The sequence below is a fragment of the Globicephala melas genome, chromosome 16 (genome assembly GCF_963455315.2).
Source record: "Globicephala melas chromosome 16, mGloMel1.2, whole genome shotgun sequence".
NCBI lineage: Eukaryota > Metazoa > Chordata > Mammalia > Artiodactyla > Delphinidae > Globicephala > Globicephala melas.
In genome coordinates, this window is record NC_083329.1 from 25514564 (window position 1) to 25533504 (window position 18941).

General features: G+C 40.2%; 1 protein-coding gene across 1 annotated transcript; it reads right to left on the reverse strand.

Annotated features, from left to right (window-relative positions):
• Positions 1–259: 259 nt before the first annotated feature.
• AS3MT (arsenite methyltransferase) lies at positions 260–16236 on the reverse strand. Its single transcript, XM_030865500.2, is given in 11 exon segments — positions 260–367; positions 7223–7357; positions 9178–9320; positions 9649–9780; positions 11139–11220; positions 12354–12423; positions 13454–13590; positions 14101–14251; positions 15530–15657; positions 15925–15965; positions 16168–16236. Coding segments are annotated over 11 exon segments (1128 nt in total). The 5' UTR covers positions 16169–16236.
• Between the last annotated feature and the right edge of the window lie 2705 nt (positions 16237–18941).

Here is an 18941-nt window from a genome sequence, read left to right on the forward strand (position 1 = left end):
ACTGCTTCTCAGTTCCATTTCTTGCCACTAGGTGGCACCAGACTCAGTTAAGAGAAAAACTGCTTAACTAGTCTTTAGATGATTTTGCTGTGAACCTTTAATTAATACTTTGTAAAAATAATTCATTAATTTTAATCTAAAATACGGTGGAGTTTTGCCTTTTATTCTTTCTTGTGGTATGGGCTGTGGGGAAGAGCAGGTTAAGACGTGTAACTCATTCTTTCACCTCCTGCCCACTGTCTTCTGGTCAGCTGTTGTTTTAGCAGCACTTCTCTGTGCCTCAGCAGCCGCTGGCAGCTTCAGGGGGACTTCTGGACTTCGCATTGTCAGACCCTTCTGCAAGCTTGAATGGATCTTTTATTATATCCTGTCAAAAGACAAACCAAAATGAAAGGACAAGTTAAAGGTGTTTCAACAGACCCAAACACGAACATTTCAGTTCGACTTAGGCTGATTTACCTAGAAGGAGGATAAAATTTTACAATTCTGTGAGGTCCTGGGAGTAGCATCAGTCACTAACTTATAAAGGTAGCTGTCTTTTCCTGAAGTTTCTAATCAAGTTATCACTACTTTCAAGGTAAACTTCATTTACAGCTTTGGAAAGGTGTTCCCTTTGGGGCCAAGAGAGTTGATTCTGCTTTGTTTCGTTTTGTGGGATTCCCATTTGTTTGTGCCTTTTACCTTTTTGGAACTGAGCTACTGAAATGCTGAAACTTCTTCCCTTCTCTTACTTTAATTTCTAGAAATGTGTGCAAGAGAAGGAGGTAAGACCCAGATACCAGGACCCTCATTAGCAGTTGCTGATGTTCAGATGTTGAGATTGCCAACCACAACCAGCAAGATTTCAGGGCAGAGTAAGTGGAATTTTCAAAAGATAAGACGGCACTCTTTATTTTTCCTCCTTTCATCTTCAAATGAGATACCTCCACCAGCAGTGCCAAGGGGGTCAGAGAAAAACCAGGCAAAAAGGTTGGAAGTCAAGAATATGAACAAGCCACCTTAAATAATGAAGGTGAACTCATTAAACATGAATTTACACTCATTATTTATTGGCGGTCACTGCAAATAGAAGGGTGTACAAGTGATATCAATATCACTTCCAAATGCATGCTTTCAGCCCCAGAAGCTCTCAAGACTTGAAAGAAATAAAAGGTGGGACACCTTGACAAGCAGTCCTTTCCAGCACCAACATCTTGTGCTTCTATGAACAGTATAGATACGGAGAGGTAGTGCAGCATACTGGTTAAGAATGTCAGCTCTAGGGGCTTCCCTGATGGCGCAGTGGTTAAGACTCCGCCTGCCAACGCAGGGGACGTGGGTTTGAGCCCTGGTCCAGGAAGATCCCACATACTGTGGAGCGACTAAGCCCACATGCCACAACTACTGAGCCAAAAATAAATAAATAAGAAGAATGTCAGCTCTAGAATCAGATGTGGGTTCAGATTCACTGCTTTCTAGCTGCGTGACCTTGGATTAGCAAATTAATCTCTCTGAGCCTGTTTCTTCATCTGTAAAATGAAGATAAGGGGTATTGTGAAGAGTAAATGACGTGGTGCCTTCAACATATTAACTGTTCGATAAAGGCTAGGTCCTCTATACTATTACTACTGTTGCCATGTGATTACTACCACGACTGTTAACTGGAACAAGACAGTACATAGCACACCTCCTATTTGCATCATTTCAGATGCTGCAGTGTTTTAATAACATAATTCTTTTAAATAGCAAAAATACATTTTCCTTCTCAGGATTAAAAAAGGAGGAGGAGGAGAAGAAGAAAAAAAGGGCTCTCAAAAACAGTCATTATCGAGTCAACCCTCAGTAACAAGCAGTACTTTCATTCCTCTATTGCAGTAACTGATAGTAAAACAGAAATACAAGCAATTCCCTACATGCCGCCTGCTTACGGTACTCAGGAATCTATCATTAAGGTCCTCCATAAAAAAGATAAGAATGTCCTCCCCCGAGAGCACAAGGTTATATTTCTAGGACACACACTTGTTTCATTCTTTAAATCTTCCTTCAGTGTCAATTATTCCCATTTCAGAAACGTGGAGCTGATGGCAAGACAATGGCACAACCACAGGCTGAAAGAAATAAGCTAGGACAGATGGGAGATTGTTCTGATAAACCAGTTCAAACATGTAGAATGTTGCATTCCAGCCTGAGGTCAAGAACCCTCCTGCACATGAGGTGCTGCTAGCTAGGAGAGCTATGCTAGTAGAAAATCATCTCCTGCAGAAGCAAACTCATTTAACTACAGTTTCCCAGCCAGAGTGCAGTGGAAGTGCTTTGGCTGGGGAAAAGACTCCCTTTACTTGTAACTAATTTTCTGACATCTTTTAGAGCCAGGATTCAGGAAACCAGGTACAGGAGAATTAGAATGATGAAAATATTTCAAGATAAACATTGATTCTGACCAGCAAGATTTTGTTATCAGTGAAATACCAAGAATTTCAAAAGACCAATAACACATTCATGAAATGTAATGGACTGAAAAGTCAGAATTCAAGTTTTTTCTACTTTCCCCCCAAAAGTTACCTCCTTAGAAACACAGAAGAGTTGACAATAGCAGAGTGCTCAAGAACTGAATAAAGCAAAGAAAGAAAATCACTCTTTACCTCTAGAGGTGGCTTCTACACTTAGCTTGGACTTGATTCATGCTGGTAATAGTGGCCAAACAAGAACATACCAGGTTTTTTGGGCCCCAGGATTCTTGTCTCCAACTGAACTTCCTCAACCACAAATTTACCATTTTGGAGAGTGATCTGGCTTGCAGGATCTCAGTTCCCCAACCAGGGACTGAACCTGGGCCACGGCAATGAAAGCCTGGAATCCTAACCACTAGGCCACTAGGGAATTCCCAATAAGCTTTACTCTTAAACTGAGAGAGTGGCATGGACATATATACACTACCAAACGTAAAATAGATAGCTAGTGGGAAGCAGCCGCATAGCATAGGGAGATCAGCTCGGTGCTTTGTGACCACCTAGAGGGGTGGGATGGGGGGGTGGGAGGGAGGGAGACGCAAGAGGGAAGAGATATGGGGATATATGTATATGTATAACTGATTCACTTTGTTATAAAGCAGAAACTAACACACCATTGTAAAGCAATTATACTCCAATAAAGATGTTTAAAAGAAAAAAAAGACTACTTGGGAATTCCCTGGAGGTCCACTGGTTAGGACTCAGCACTTTCACTGCCAGGGCCCCGGCTTCAGTCCCTGGTTGGGGAACTTAGGATCCCACAAGCTGCCCAGTGTGGCCAAAAAAAAAAAAAAAAAGACTGCTTGTGAGGTAACAAAAGGGGAGGGAGGAAAAGGCACAAGAGTTACTTGTGTATCAATGTGTGCCCCATGTATCCAAAATTTCTATGAAATATAAACAACAGAAAGTAAAATTCATGGAGAAAAGATTACAGAAATTCTGAGCTCAGGAGAAAGGGTTTATGAGAGAATGATAAAAGAATCCTGCAAAGATGGTCAGAACTCAAATACGTAGAACACGGTTCCAAGGGACCAAGAATATTAACAAATACAAGTCCATAACCATAACCACCTCTATTTCTTAAGTATGTATTATTTGCCAGGCATTGGCCAACATTTACATGTATCATTCCATTTGATTCTCACAACCTGAGGAAAAAAGGGATTATTACCTCCCCATTACACATGAGGAAACTGAGGGTTTAGGGAGGTTAGGTAAGGTATCCGAGATCACACATAATTGGCAGAGCCAAGATCTGAACCTAGTCTATCTGACTCCAAGACCTGTGTACTTAAACTCCATGCTGTGCCACCACCCTGCCCCAGCAAGATCAGTAGCTTATTTCCCTGGGCTTCCAACATCCAGTGCCTTGAGGTGCATCACTGTAATGACTTTGGTGAATGTTAGAAGTTCTATCAGAGGAGCTTTCCTGGTGGTGCAGTGGTTAAGAATCCACTTGCCAATGCAGAGGACACGGATTCAAGCCCTGGTCCAGGAAGATCCCACATGCCACGGAGCAACTAAGCCCGTGTGCCACAACTACTGAGCCTGAGCTCCAGAGCCTGCGAGCCACAACTACTGAAGCCCACGTGCCTAGAGCCCACACTCCGCAACAAGAGAAGCCACCGCAATGAGAAGCCCACGCACCGCAATGAAGAGTAGCCCCCACTCACTGCAACTAGAGAAAGCATGGGTGCAGCAACGAAGACCCAACAGAACCAAAAATAAATAAATAAAATAAATTTTTTTTAAAAAGGAAGTTCTATCAGACAAAAGAGACTTGAAATCCATCACTAAGCCTGTTCTAAATAATAAAATACTATAAAATAATGAATGGATTAATAAAATAATTATGATAGCATGAATGGGGAAAAGGTAAAAATAAATAAGAGGAAGAGAGATGCTAATATCTGTTAAAACTACCTATCTGCCCTCCTCACAGGGAAGTTGTGAGAGATGACCTGAGATAAATTGTGATAAAATGCTTTAAAAAATGCTACACCAGGGCTTCCCTGGTGGCGCAGTGGTTGAGAGTCCGCCTGCCAATGCAGGGGACATGGGTTTGTGCCCCGGTCCGGGAAGATCCCACATGCCGCGGAGTGGCTAGGCCCGTGAGCCATGGCCGCTGAGCCTGCGCGTCCGGAGCCTGTGCTCCGCAACAGGAGAGGCCACAATAGTGAGAGGCCCGCGTACCGCAAAAAAAAAAAAAAAAAATTGCTACACCAGTATTTCAGTTACTAGAATAATTCTAAATATGAATCTAAGACATTTTAGAAAATATTCATTTTCGAATATGCTGGAATACTGGCTCAAATATACATTTAAGAAATTAGATATGATAGAAATTAGCATTCCAAAACAGCAGAGCAATGAATTAATAAACAGGAAAATTTGACTAGCTAATATTCAGAAAAATAGCGACACTCTACCTGAATATTTATGTTAAAACAAATTCTAAGGACTTCCCTGGTGGTCCAGTGGTAAAGAATCCACCTTCCACCTTCCAATACAGGTTCCATCCCTGGTCAGGGAACTAAGATTCCACATGCCGTGGGGCAACTAAGCCCGCATACCTCAATTAGAGAGCCTGCGTGCTGCAAACTACAGAGCCCACGTGCTCTGGAGCCTGTGCGCCACAACAAGAGAGAGAAAACCCACACGTCACAACTAGAGAGAAAAAACCCAAATGCCACAACTACAGAGGAGCCAGCACGCCATAACGAAGAGCCCAGGTGCCGCAAGGAATATCCCGCATGCAACAACTAAGACCTGAGACAGCCAAAAATAAAAAGTAAATGAATAAATTAATTTAAAAAGAGGAATTTAGCATTAAAAAAATAAATTCCAGATGGAGTAAAAATTTAAATGTGAAAAACAAACCATGGAAGTACTAGAAGAATCTTCATGACCTTGGATTAAGTAATAGATTCTTAGCGATGATACCCAAAGCACGAGCAAAGAAAAACTAACTGGACTTCATCAAAATAAAACCTTTTATGTATCAAAAGACACTATCAAGAGAATAAAAAGATAACACACAGAATGGGAGATGTTTTTGCAAATCATGTACGTGATAAGGGTCTAGTATCCAGAATATATAAAGAACGCTTACAACTCTGCAACAAAAAGACAAACTACCCAATTTAAAAACAGGCAAAGGACAAGACAGTTCTCTAGAGAAAATATACAAATGCTCAAGAAATTATACAGTTAACAAGCACATGAGAAGATGCTTAACCTCATTAGTCATTAGGGAAATGCAAATCAAAACCACAGTGAGGTACCACTTCACACTAAGATGGCTACAATCAAAACAGAACAGAAAATAACAAGTGTTGGCAAGGATGTAGAGAAACTGGAACCCTTGTACACTGCTGGTAGGAATGTAAAATGGTGCAGCCACTGTAGAACACAGTTTGGTGGCTTTCCAAAAACTTAAATGGAGAATTGCCATATGACCCAACAATTCCACTCCTAGATATAGACCCAAAAGAATTGAAAATAACTACTCAAACAAGTACATGAAGCACATACACAGGCATGTTCACAGCAACACTACTCACAATAGCCAAAAAGTGGAAACAACCTAAATGTCTATCAACTGATGAATGGATAAAAAAAAAAAAAAAGAGGTCTAGCCTCATTTTTAGTCCCTAATACAAGGGACTACTGTTCAGCCATAAAAAGGAATGAAATACTGCTATATGGATAAACCTTTAAAATATTATATTAAGTAAAAGAAGCCAGACAAAAAAGGCCACGTAGTGTATGATTCCACTTACATGAAATGTCCAGAATAAGCAAATCCAGAGACAGAAAGCAGATTAGTTATTGCCAGGGGTGGGAGAGGGGGAGATTGGGGAATTACGGCTTAATGGGCATGGGATTTCTTTTGCAGGTGATGAAAGTTTTCTGGCACTAGATAGTGGTAATAGTTGCACAACCTTATAAATATACTAAAAGCTGCTAAATTGTACATGTTAAAATGGTTAAAATAATGAATTTTATGTTACATGAATTTTATTTCATTTTTAAAAAGTACTAAAAGAAAACATAAGTAAATTTATAATGTTCACATAGAGCATTGTGAACTTCCTATAATAATTCCTTTAACCATTTTCTATTAGAGTGATATTCATTTTTGATTGCTCTATAGGAGACTATTATATTTTGCAAATATTTTCTCTCATTTATCTTTTTATTTGCTTTTTTTTTCCTGAATAGATGTTTTCAATTTTTATGTAGTCGTTTCCTTTATGGTTTCTTTCTCCTTTCTTTTCTTTTAATTTATTAAAAGAAAAAAAAGTGAGCGGGGGCTACTCTTCGTTGTGGTGCTCGGGCTTCTCATTGCGGTGGCTTCTCTTGCTGTGGAGCATGGGCTCCAGGCGCACGGGCTTCAGTAGTTGTGGCTCGCGGGCTCTAGAGCACAGGCTCAGTAGTTGTGGCACACAGGCTTAGCTGCTCGGCGGCATGTGGGATCTCCCCGGACCAGGGCTCGAACCCGTGTCCCCTGCATTGGCAGGCGGATTCTTAACCACTCTGCCACCAGGGAAGTCCAGGAAAATGAAGTTATGAAGGTAAATCATTTTATAGGTACAAAAATGCTAGAAATAAGTTATGATGGCCAACTAAAAGAACAATGCTCTGTTTTTTGCTTTAGCAGTCTGTGGTGACCATAACGATTTTTTAAATGGTTCTCTGTTTGAGGTTAGGGAATTGAAAGCCGAGCAAACCTTTGCTTCAAGAGCAGTATAGCCTCCACATGTCGTCAACTTCTCTCCAATTGGCCTGATCAGAAAATCTTGGGCAAATCGTGAATTCTTCAGGATAGCTGCTGTTTCTTCGTCCACTTCAACAGTTTCATCTTTCTGAAGGGTAGCATGAAAAACACATTCTTAGAGATGCCTCTTTTGTCTCAATAGAAGAAAAACACCCTGAAGTTCTACTAATGAGCAGTATCTCAAAATAAGGAGACCACACCTTTTGACATAAGTATTTTCTCATGTTCAGACCCTGCTGCTAGCTTCATGCTTATTTTCACATGGAACTGACCAGTGTCGTTATCAGTTTTCCTTTGGTGACAGTGCAAAAAAAAGGGCACTCGTGGCTCCAGTGTCTAGTCTCTGCTCAGAGGCAAATGTAGAAAACCACTGCTCTCTGAGTTTCACCTTATTCATTGCTAAAATGAGGGCTTTGGACTAGTGGCTTTTAAAGTGTATTTCCTTGCGTTCCAGGGTGCCTGGGAGGGGTGTAAAGGGTCTACGCCTTGGGAACCAGGAGCGAACACAGGAGATTCTGAGCTGTCCAATCCCTGCTCCTATCAGATAAACTCTGCTTGTATCCCTTCAGATACTGGGGTTATATAAAGCAATGACGGACACATAGTAAGTATCGGTCTTTTAACTAAAATTTTGCTGAAAGAAATAATTCTGGGGGGGTTGGAGAGTGGGCGAAATGGCTAAAGTGGATCAAAAGATACAAACTCTCAGTTATAAAATAAATAACTCATGAGGATATAATGTACAGCATAGTGACTTTAGTTAATAATAGTGTATTATATATTTGAAAGTTGCTGAGAAAGTGAACCTTAAAAGTTCTCATCACAAGAAAAAACAATTTGTAAATATGTGTGGTAATGGACATTAACTAGACTTACTGTGGTGATCATTTTACAATACATACAAGTATTAAATCATTATGTTGTATACCTGAAACTAATATAATGTTATATGTCAATTATATCTCAATAAAAAATAATTCTGCTATTAGAAATGTTTTGAAAGCCAGTAGACCAGAGTAATGATTTCAAAGGCCCTTCCCACTCTGATCCTGTGAACCTAATGAAGCAGGCAAGTGGCAGTGTATCAGTGAAAAAGCATTAATGGCTCTGCTGCACCAGGGCGTATTTTAGAAATTTGAAAATGCTCTCTAGACAAAAAAATCAGATGAAGGAAACAGTAAAGTTCTTCCACCTTTGGAGCAAATAATGACTGTATCTTCTATTTACTGAGTTCCCAGTACCAATGTTTTGCTATATTATTGCTAATCTTTACAGAAATTCTGCCCTGTAGGTATTATTATCCCTACTTTTACAGTGGAGCAAATTGTATCTCAAACAATTTTGGTGGCACATTCAAGTTTACCTGAGTAATAAATAAATAACAGAGCCAGAATTTGAAACCAGGTATCTAATTCCAAAGGCTGTACATCTCTGTTTTGAGAAAACAAAACCTACTCTAAAAAGAGTAGTAGAAATGTCAATGTCATCATTAAACACTAACAATCCTTAATTCCACAATACAATTAAACAACTGAAATACTGTTATGCAGTCCTCTCCTATTTTTCCATCCTTTCTCTATAATTCCATTAATCTGATGTCTGAATGACGTTTCTCATAGAAAAGTTTTTTAGAAGTCACAATGGTATTTGGTTATGTAGGAGAATATTTTATTCTTAGGAGATGCATGCTGAACTCTTTAAAGGTAAAACGTCATGATATCTGCAACTTACTTTTCAATGGTTCAGCAAATATGTATATACGTATATGTATATGTGTGTGTATATATATAGACAAACGCACGTACACCAAGACCAGAAAAGTGAGAAGCAATGGAAGGTTAAGAAAAGGCTCCTGGAGCAAAGGGAAGAATAGGAAGAATGCTGGAAGTCACGGAAATCTTTATTTACCTTAAATGTGAAATTTGCATCAAATATTAGTTCTTTTTCGTGTCTTGTGATTCCTCCATTGTAAATAACCTGGCATCTTTTGGTTGGTCCTGTCTTAGGGAGTTTGAAAAGGCGAAATGTAGCAGAAACAAAACGGCAGTCACCTAAAAACAGAATATACTCATGGTTCATCTCCAGCACTCCAACGGCTATTGGTTTGCTCAGCAGATGAAGGCTTAATATTATAAAGACGATTTCTTCTTTGCATGCCATCAATTATCTTTATGGGCCCATCACTCTATTTACTGTATAACTTCAAAGTGCTTTATTAAATGCCAAACTTTGGGAGGTTGCCATTAAACAGGAGACAAGATGGAGATTTCCAGACGACAAAAGTCTCCTTCAGTGAGACTCACTCAGGAGACACTTGATAATCACCAAATTTGAACCATTCAGGGTGCAGTTATAACAGTCCCTACTGCTGTTTCTTACAGATCATGTTTTCTAGTTCCTTGTTCTGAACTGTAATTAAATTGGCAGTGACCAAACGTGGAGGGCAGAACCCAATTTTTTGGGCAAGGATAGCAAGGTCCTTCCAGTACAAAGCACCACCCAGGCACTCACCTAAAAACAAGAAAAATCACAGATCAACCAATACAACTAGGTATTAAGGGAATTATTCTTCTGTATAATTGATTAGGCTATGGTATTACTTAAAGCATAGGTTCTAGAAAAATAGAAGAAGGACCTGAGGGTCCCCCAAGGTATAGAAAGTCATGGTTGAAACCAGATATGCTAGCTAATGGTCTCTGGGAACCATTGTTCAGGACAGTCACTAATATATTGGTTCTATCAATCATAATATTCATGTATGTATTAGGTCACATTCTGAAAAGCACTCTATGTAAAAAAACATACAAGAAAAATTCCAAAACTGCCTCTTAGTTCCAGATTAATCTCATAATGATCTGCTACTAGAACAGTAATTACTATTAATGTTCATAAGGCATTTTACAGTTTTTAAATTTATTACATCAACAAATTAGAAATAATCTAAATCATCACCAATAGAGAAATGGTCAAATAAGTTATGGTACAGCTGTACAATACAGTTGCATAATACAAACATCTAAATTTTTTTTAAGTTTTAGGTTTAGGAAATATGCTAAATAAAATTAGAATACTAAATTCTATATGCAGCATACTCCCAATATTATTATACACACCCACAGGAAAACAAAACCCTAAAAGTGTGTATACTAAGCTATTAAAAGAGGTTATTACTGGGTTATGTGCTTAGTAGTAACTTTTTTTTTGTATTTTCCAACTTTTTTTTTTTTTTTGGCTGCACCACACGGCTTTCGGGATCTTAGTTCCCCGACCAGAAATTGAACCCGGGCCCCCTGCGGAGTCCTAACCACTGGACCACTAGGGAATTCCCTATTTTCCAGCTTTTTAACAATATCCATTTCTTCTTGTATAATAAGAAAAAAGTTAACATAATTTATTTTAAAAGTTAAGAACTTTTGATTTCATAACCAGACTGACCAAACACATGCATTTATCTCCTCAACGTCCAGAGACTCCATGAAAATGACAGTAAAGGAATCGACAACACAATAATGATGAGAACATGGGAAATTAAGGAGGCAGCATCAACTCTGGAGCAGCTGCCGTCATTTCCACACTAGAGCTTTTAAGAATTTTTCACATTCATTATCCCATTTAATCTTCATAACAGCCCTCTAAGGCAGACTGAATTATTACCTATAGTTTACAGTACAGAACACACGACTCAAAGAGATTAATTAAATTGTCCAAGGTCATACCAGATTTGAGTGTCAGAGGAGGAACAGAACCTAAGCCTCCTGAACTAATCCCATGTTCCCACATCACAAAGCCTCATCCTGGATATTGGCAGGATGGAACTCTGTACTTGGACAAGTATCTGCCTCAAAACAAAATAAAACACAAAAACCTACCCCTTAAAACTTTGTGTGTCCTGACTTCTTCTGGCAATTCAAGGCTAGCATAGACGTCACTGAAATATAGCTCCCCACCGTGCTGAAACAGCAGAATTAATCCAAACAAGGTTAAAGATTACATTAGTCCCAGATAGCAAAGGAATGAGGGGCTAAAATCAAGTTTTAAAAAAACAACCGAAGTTCTTGAGCTGACCCTTTTTGGACAAATAACTACTAGCTGCCTCCCTAGTTATAATCATAGCCAACTGCCAAGATTTGTTTTCAGTGCCTCACTCAACAGGTAATAAAATAACTTTCCAAGCTTAACCAATCTGAAGCAAAAGCAACCCCAGGTTGTTACAGAACTAACAGAAGTAAACGGTATTCATAAACTCTTCTCCCTTAAAAATTATATAACTTTTGTAATGTTATTTATTTTTATAATAACACATTATCTTTTTAAAACATTGTCCTTAAAATCTGAGGCATATGAGTGATCAGGAATTTTAAGATTTTATTCAACTAATTTCAAGAGCATGGACATCTAGATTCTATAGTAATGTCTCTACCTTCTACACATACACCCTGGTGAAAACAGTGAGCTGGTCTATACAATGGCCTACTCACTAAGACATTGTTAAATCATTTCTACATTGATATTCTTATTTGATCTCTAAAACAGCCCTATAAAACCAAGAATCTCATAATCTTCTATCTTCTGTCATGAAGAGATACATCTCATGATACATATAGAGGGTGTGGAGCTCCTGCAAGTTTTCCTTTAAGAGACTAGTTAATGGAAAAGATCCATCTTCCTTAACTTCCCAAAGATCTGGAGCCCTGATGGATACAAAATAAGGATCCCTGAGAAACACTGTCCATGCTAGGAACGTATATTCAAAATAACCTTAGTAGTCAGTCCAAAGGTCCCCGCAGCTCTGCAGATGCTATTCTAGGATTATGTACAGCAGCAAGCAGGAGGAAAAACAGCCAAGAAAGCAAATTTTAACATATTCAATCACAATCGTGACTCTCAGATTTATCACCTTTTGCAACCTAGAGGAAAACAAATTCATATCTAGGGTATTCCTGTCACTCCCACATTTTGCCACTCTTTCTAATTTAATGGAGAAATTGAGAGTTTGAGCTCTCAGCTCAAGGGGACAAGAACAGGACATATCCCATGTGCTCTCACTGATGTTCAAAGACCACTGGTCTCCCTCTTCCCCTCACCTTTAACACTCGATATACCTCCTGCAGCACTTGCTGTTTATCAGGTACAAGGTTAATGACACAATTGGATCTAAAAAAGAAGAGACAGAATGTCAAGCACATCTGCAGACTACTTAGACACCTTCAAATCCTTTGGAGATTACCTAAAGGTGGTTCCCACCATTTTCTCAAAGCTACACTATTCTTCCCACCTCCCTCCTCTCTTCCCCACACTCAACTTTGTCCCAAGATAAGGGAGATGGACAGAGTGTTTGAAATCTCAATAAACTGTTAGCAAGTCTGAGTGTGTAGAAAAAATTTTGAGGCATGCTTCTTATTTGTTTCTGCCCTGATGTTGACTGTGCAACACAATGACCTGGGACCAGATGCCTACTGCACAAGGCATTTCTTATGCCACATGTAAATAGGCTAAGTTCCTCAAAGACAGCTTTATTAAGGCATGATTTGACAACTCAGAGGAAAAACAGCAACACAGAATCCTATAATTTGCCATGAAAATAATACTGAAGATAACATATTGTATAAGCAGCCTCATTGGTCTTGCTGGTCTTTTGGGCTCATTCGTAAACCACGGTTAAGTTTAAAATACATTCTCGGGACTTCCCTGGTGGTGCAGTGGTTAAGAATCTGCCTGCCAATGCAGGGGACACAGGTTCGATTCCTGGTCTGGGAAGATCCCACATGCCATGGAGCAACTGTGTGCCACAACTACTGAGCCTGTGCTCTAGAGCCTATATGCCACAACTACTGAAGCCCGAGTCCCTAGAGCCCATGCTCTGCAACAAGCGAAGCCACCGCAGTGAGAAGCCAGCACACCACAATGAAGAGTAGCCTCTGCTCGACACAACTATAGAAAGCCCGTGCACAGCGACAAAGACCCAATGCACCCCCAAAAAAAAAATTAAAATACGTTCTCTCTCAGGCTAGTGTGTTCTGTGGCTGGTGGACCACAAGGGCCCCAGGCCATCTCCATCCCTTTATTAAGTTATGCTAAGTTTAGTTTAACCCCCCAAATAAGAATCCATTCAGCAAAAAGTGGTGACATTCATGTGTTCAATAGGAAATGGGCTATCTTCACAACAGTAAGGACATAGACCTACATAACAATATCATAACTCTCATTCTTGATTCCAGCCTCTCCTAACTTCTCTATGTAGCCATGAATAAAAGTCACATTGGGTGCCTGGAAGCCATATTTTTCCATGTGATATTCAATGTACTTGTTAGCCACTTCTACCTAAAGGAAGAAAAAAAAATAGATTTGATAATCAACATTTTTTAATGCACTAATTTTTTCCTAAAGTTTCCTATTACTAATGGAATGAACTGCCCCCAGAATGTTTTAGGTACGTAAACGAGGTTCATCTGCGCATGCAGGATATACTACAGAGTGGGACAACTCAATGGGGCATAAACCCCGTTTGATACATGGGTTTTATTTGAATAAACTCTTCACGCAATAAGAAAATCTTTCAGGATAGATGGCAGAAAGAAGGAAAAGATCAAACTCCATTCAGTCATCATGATATTCATAAATCAGATCAAACCTTTGACTCTGTTCTCCCAGAGAAGCCCCTAATTGTCAAAGTTCTCGGTTTCCAGGTCAGGAAGCAGTAATGGCACAAGCGAGCACTGCATTTAGCACCCTTCTTAAATTATCCTTGAAGAGTCACAAGGAAACAACTTTATCTCTAAAAGAATGCTTTTCAGAATTTTTTCCTCCTTATCCTTGAAATAATTGCCTCACCTGACCTTCTGTCATGTCTATTCCGGTAACATGTCCCTTCTCACCAACCAGCTGACTAAGTGCATAGCAGTCTCAGCCACTTCCACTCCCCAGGTCCAAAACCCAGCAGTTTTCCAGACACTCAGGGATGACCAGACCACAGCCATAATATCTGGGAAATAGAAAATATATACACATTTTTTCCCTTTAGAGACGAGAAGATGTGGAACCATTAAATCTTATAAATCCTTCCTCCTTCCCTCCCTCCTTTCCTTCCTTCTTCCCTCCCTCCTTTCCTTCCTTCCATCATTCATTCAATTTCTTTTTAGATGTTTAGTCTCCCTCACTACACCGGAAGCTCCATGAAGGCTGGGACTCTATCTGCTTTGTTTACCATTGAATTGATGGGCACTGCACCAGGTACTAAGACAAATAAACCAACTAAAATATTTGTTAGGCATTAACTGAGCATCTTATGCAGGTCCAGGACTTGCTAGTTATTGAAGAAGAAAGGTAAGACAAGAATTCCGTCCCTTAAGTGTATTTAACGAGGGAGATAAAACGCAAACACAGAAAACATTTTCCATGATTTATTTACAAACTGAGTGGCACAGGAAGTAAGTGTTATAGTGGTTTGGGAAAGTGGTGCCCAAGGATTAAAGAAGGCTTCACAAAGTAGGTAGGACATCAGTGAAGCGTTGGATAGGTAGGATTTGGAAGGTAGAAAGCGGGGGGGGGGGGCTTCCCTAGTGGCACAGTGGTTAAGAATCTGCCTGCCAATGCAGGGGACATGGGTTCAAGCCCTGGTCTGGGAAGATCCCACATGCCGCAGAGCAACTGAGCCCGTGTGCCACAACTACTGAGGCTCGCACACCTAGAGCCCGTGCTCCGCAACAAGAGAAGCCACCGCAGTGAGAAACCCTCGCACTGCAACGAAGAGTAGCCCCCGCTGGCCACAACTAGAGAAAGCCCTCGCGTAGGGATGAAGACCCAATGCAGTCAAAAATAAATAAATAAATAATTTTTTAAAAAAGGAAGAAAGAAAGCAGGGGGAAGGCATTCCAGATTGATAACTTCATGCCGGGCAGGCAGAAATCATCTTGGCAGTGTGATGGCAGGAGGAAGGGAAAGGTCTGGCTACAGTAGCATAGTGCATCAGAGGGAGCCAAGGTTGGTTAGGAAGGGAGGGCCAACGTGGACAGGCTTGAATGTCAGCTCCAAGGAGTGTGAATGTATCCTGTGAGTAAAGGGGCATATGTGTGGGTCACTGGAAGTTCTTCAACAGAGCAGTAAGATGATCGATCAGTGCTGTGCTTTACCAGTTTTATAATAGATAAGGCAAGCCCCATGGATTGGAGGAGACGGGTTAATTCCCTAGCGACCTGGCATCACTATATTTTGAGAAAGATGCTGTCTGGGGTCTTCGTGGAGGCAGCACAGGGCACTTTACCTCAAGGATACTTCCTCATTTACATTCTGCAGGGCTTCCCGGATGTGCTTAGGGACTGGCCTGGCTGCAGTGACACACGCATTGGTCTGGAGGTCTGCTGATTTCTTCAGCACCTGCCCGTAGTAGGTCTGACCCAGGGTCCAAGGGTGGGGTGAGGGGTGAGAAAAGAAGAGTTCGAGTTGGTGTCCTCAGGGTGGAGGCGCCCATACGCCCCACCAACCCCCCAACAGCGCCCCCAGGCCTGGCCAGCCTTTGCTCGCTACAAAGCTCTAAGCCCGGACTTGGCCCTGCCCCACCCCAGGGATCCTGGCGGGCCAGGCCGGGCTTCCAAAGGCCTAAAGCTCCCACTCAGCTGAGGCTCCACCGCAGCCATAGGCCCTACTGCGAGCACCTACCTGCACGTCCTTCCAGATCTCAGCGTCACGGGTGGTGGCCACTGCCAGGAGGGAGAAAAGGCAGCTTAAAGGCGAGGGCGCTGAGCCCGCATGGGGGAGGGGAGCCCCGGGACTGAGGGGTGGTCTAGGGGCGGATGGCAGGCGGGAGCGCAGCGGGTGGTGATGGTGGGCGGTGGGGGTAGCAGGGTTAGGGGCAGAGAGCCTGCCCTGGGGGCGGGCGGGGAAGCGAGGGACCACACTCACTGTCTCCTCGGCCTCCAGACCTTGGAACTTGGGTCCCCAGCAGCCGGCTCTCGAGGCCCAGCGCTCCGTAGGCCCAGGGCTCCCGAGGCCCCGCGCTCCCGAGGCCCCGCCCCCGGGCAGGAACCCACCTGCGCAGTCCGACCACGAGTCCTCCCTCGCGCTACGGCCCTAGTGTGCCCAAAGTCAGCTTGGCTGTCTTTGGTCTTTCCAACCAGGAAGAGGCTCTTACTATTAAGGATCTTCCTTTATTGCTCCACTGTGCTTTTCATTTTATAATGCTCGTATGAACACCCACGTATATACTGATTTTTGCCCCCTTTGGGAATGAAATCACCTTTTCTCAGTCCACTTTTTAAACTCAAGTGTATTGAGAGAGAATTTACATTCAGTAAAATTCACCTTTCTTTATAAAGTGTACAGTTCTGTGAATTCTAACAAGGTATATACATCACCGCAATCAAGGCTCTCACCCAAATGTTTCTTCCTGCCCCTTTGCATAGTAAATCTCCCCACCCCAGCTTCTAAACCACCATAGATCTGTTCTCCCTCCTTTCCCAGAATGTCATAGTGATGGAATCATATCAATGATTCCATACCAATCAATCTCAGTCTATTTTGAATTGTATTTAGGAAAGCAACTTTGCTAAGTTCATTTTTAACCTCTAGTATTTTTTTGGTCAATTCACTTGTTTTCTAAGTATTGTCATTTCATCTTGCAGAAAAAAAAAATTAATTTAATTAATTTCTACACTCCTACACTGGTATACTTTATTTCCTTTTGTGGTTATAACAAGAATTTCTATTCATTAGGATAGTAAGGCGATATGGGGTTCCAACTGAAAGGATATCTGAATGGAAGATTTACTAAAGCATACTCATTTTTCAGTCTCATCTGACAATAATAATCTTCCCAGATGTCAATTAGTTGTTGTTAAATGTTAAGAGGAAGGTGTTATATTTTTAACAAATTAAACCCATGGAAATGATCCTTTTTGGAATATTTTATAGGTTAGAATATCTCTATTAAGTGTGTAAAAATACGTTTTTATAGATATCTGGTTTTTGGCAATTGTTTAATGGTGAAAACACTCCAAAATATTAGTTTTCAAAACACTCTCTCCATAAAATTAGTTCCTTTAGAAAAGTTGTCACTTTCTCACTCATTGTTAAAATGGTAACTTTATCTTGAAAGGACAGATTAGTGGGAGGTTAAGGAAAAGGCTCTATCATTTTCCACTTGTTCACTTGTGCTTGTTTTATTGTATTATCTTCAATTTGTGGTTATTCACAAGAATCATTTGATAAGCCTTAAATCCACTTAACCACACACAGATAAACTGCAATAAAACAAACCACCATCAACTTACATTTAGTTATTCCCAGTTTTCCCTCAGGTATCTAGTGTGCAGGGCTGATTTTGGACCAGACTGCTTGTGACCATCATTCATTCTGATTGGTCAGTGCTTCAGCCACAGAATTTTTTGTTTTTAATATCACCCCTGCTAAATGATAGGTATGCTATGTAGGCCAAGTCAGATATCTCATATCAAGCCATATTTTAAATATTAGCAAAAAGCTAATTTTCTCTTTTTAAGATAAAAAATAAATATACACAGATATTTTCTTCCCTTACCTCAAAGGATGGCCTTGTGCATACCTCCACACATCCCACCTTGGAAGCTACTGGTCCGACAATTCCAGGATGGTCCAGAAAGGCAGATTTTTGGTTCAGTACACAAAACCATCTTTCAAGTACAGCTTTCCAAAATGGCCACCACCACTAAGTAAAGGATTCTCCAAACATTAGAAGTATTCAAGCAGAAGCTAGATGACCAACTGGTTACTTACCAGAGATGAAGTAGCAGGGGTAAATGGATTGGATTCAATTACTTCCTTTTCTTTTTTATGATGCTAAATACTAGAAATGACAGGAAGCACCCTTGTTTCTATTTATAAGAAAAGTAACAGATAATAGCAAGCTAGACTAGTAGTCAGAAGACCTACCATCAAGTTCAGTGACCTTGGGTAAGTCATTTAATCTCCCTGGCTATGTTTTTCATCTATAAAACATGAGGCTAGAATTTAATCACTTGTGAGGCCCCATACAGCTCTAATATTCTGGGGTTCTATTATTCTTTCTTCTAAAACATACTTTTAGAGAGTTTTTTTTTAAGTTTAATTAGAAATAGACATTGAACTTTTTCAGATGCCTTTTTGGTGTATATTACAGTGATGTACGATTTTATTGTTTTTTATTAATGTAATGTGTTCTGCAGCTGTTATATGAACTTTGTAACTCTAGAATTATGTTAGCAGTTCTTCCAAATATTTCTCTATTCAATTTTCTGAGATTTTATTAGGATTTTTGCATCTATGTTCATAAATAAGAATCTCCTAAATGTCTTTATATTATATTGCTTTTTACTTTTTTTAATGAAAATTACATTTACTTCAGCAAAGGAACTGGGTATCTTGCTATCATTTTCTATACTTTGGGAGTATATGGAAATGATTTGTTATTTGATACTTTGGAAAAGTCTCAGGACAGCCATCACAAGCAGATGACATTTTAATTGGTTATTTCTGACAATTTATGGATTATTTCTCATAACCAGTCTGGACATATTCTCTTTTAAATGTCAGTTTTATCATATTATATCATTATAAGGAGCCAGATATTTTGATACTAGTAATTAAATTTTTAGCATCAAGCTGACAGATCTCTCTTTTCAAATCTAATTGATTTATTTTATATATCTCCTATTCAATTATAA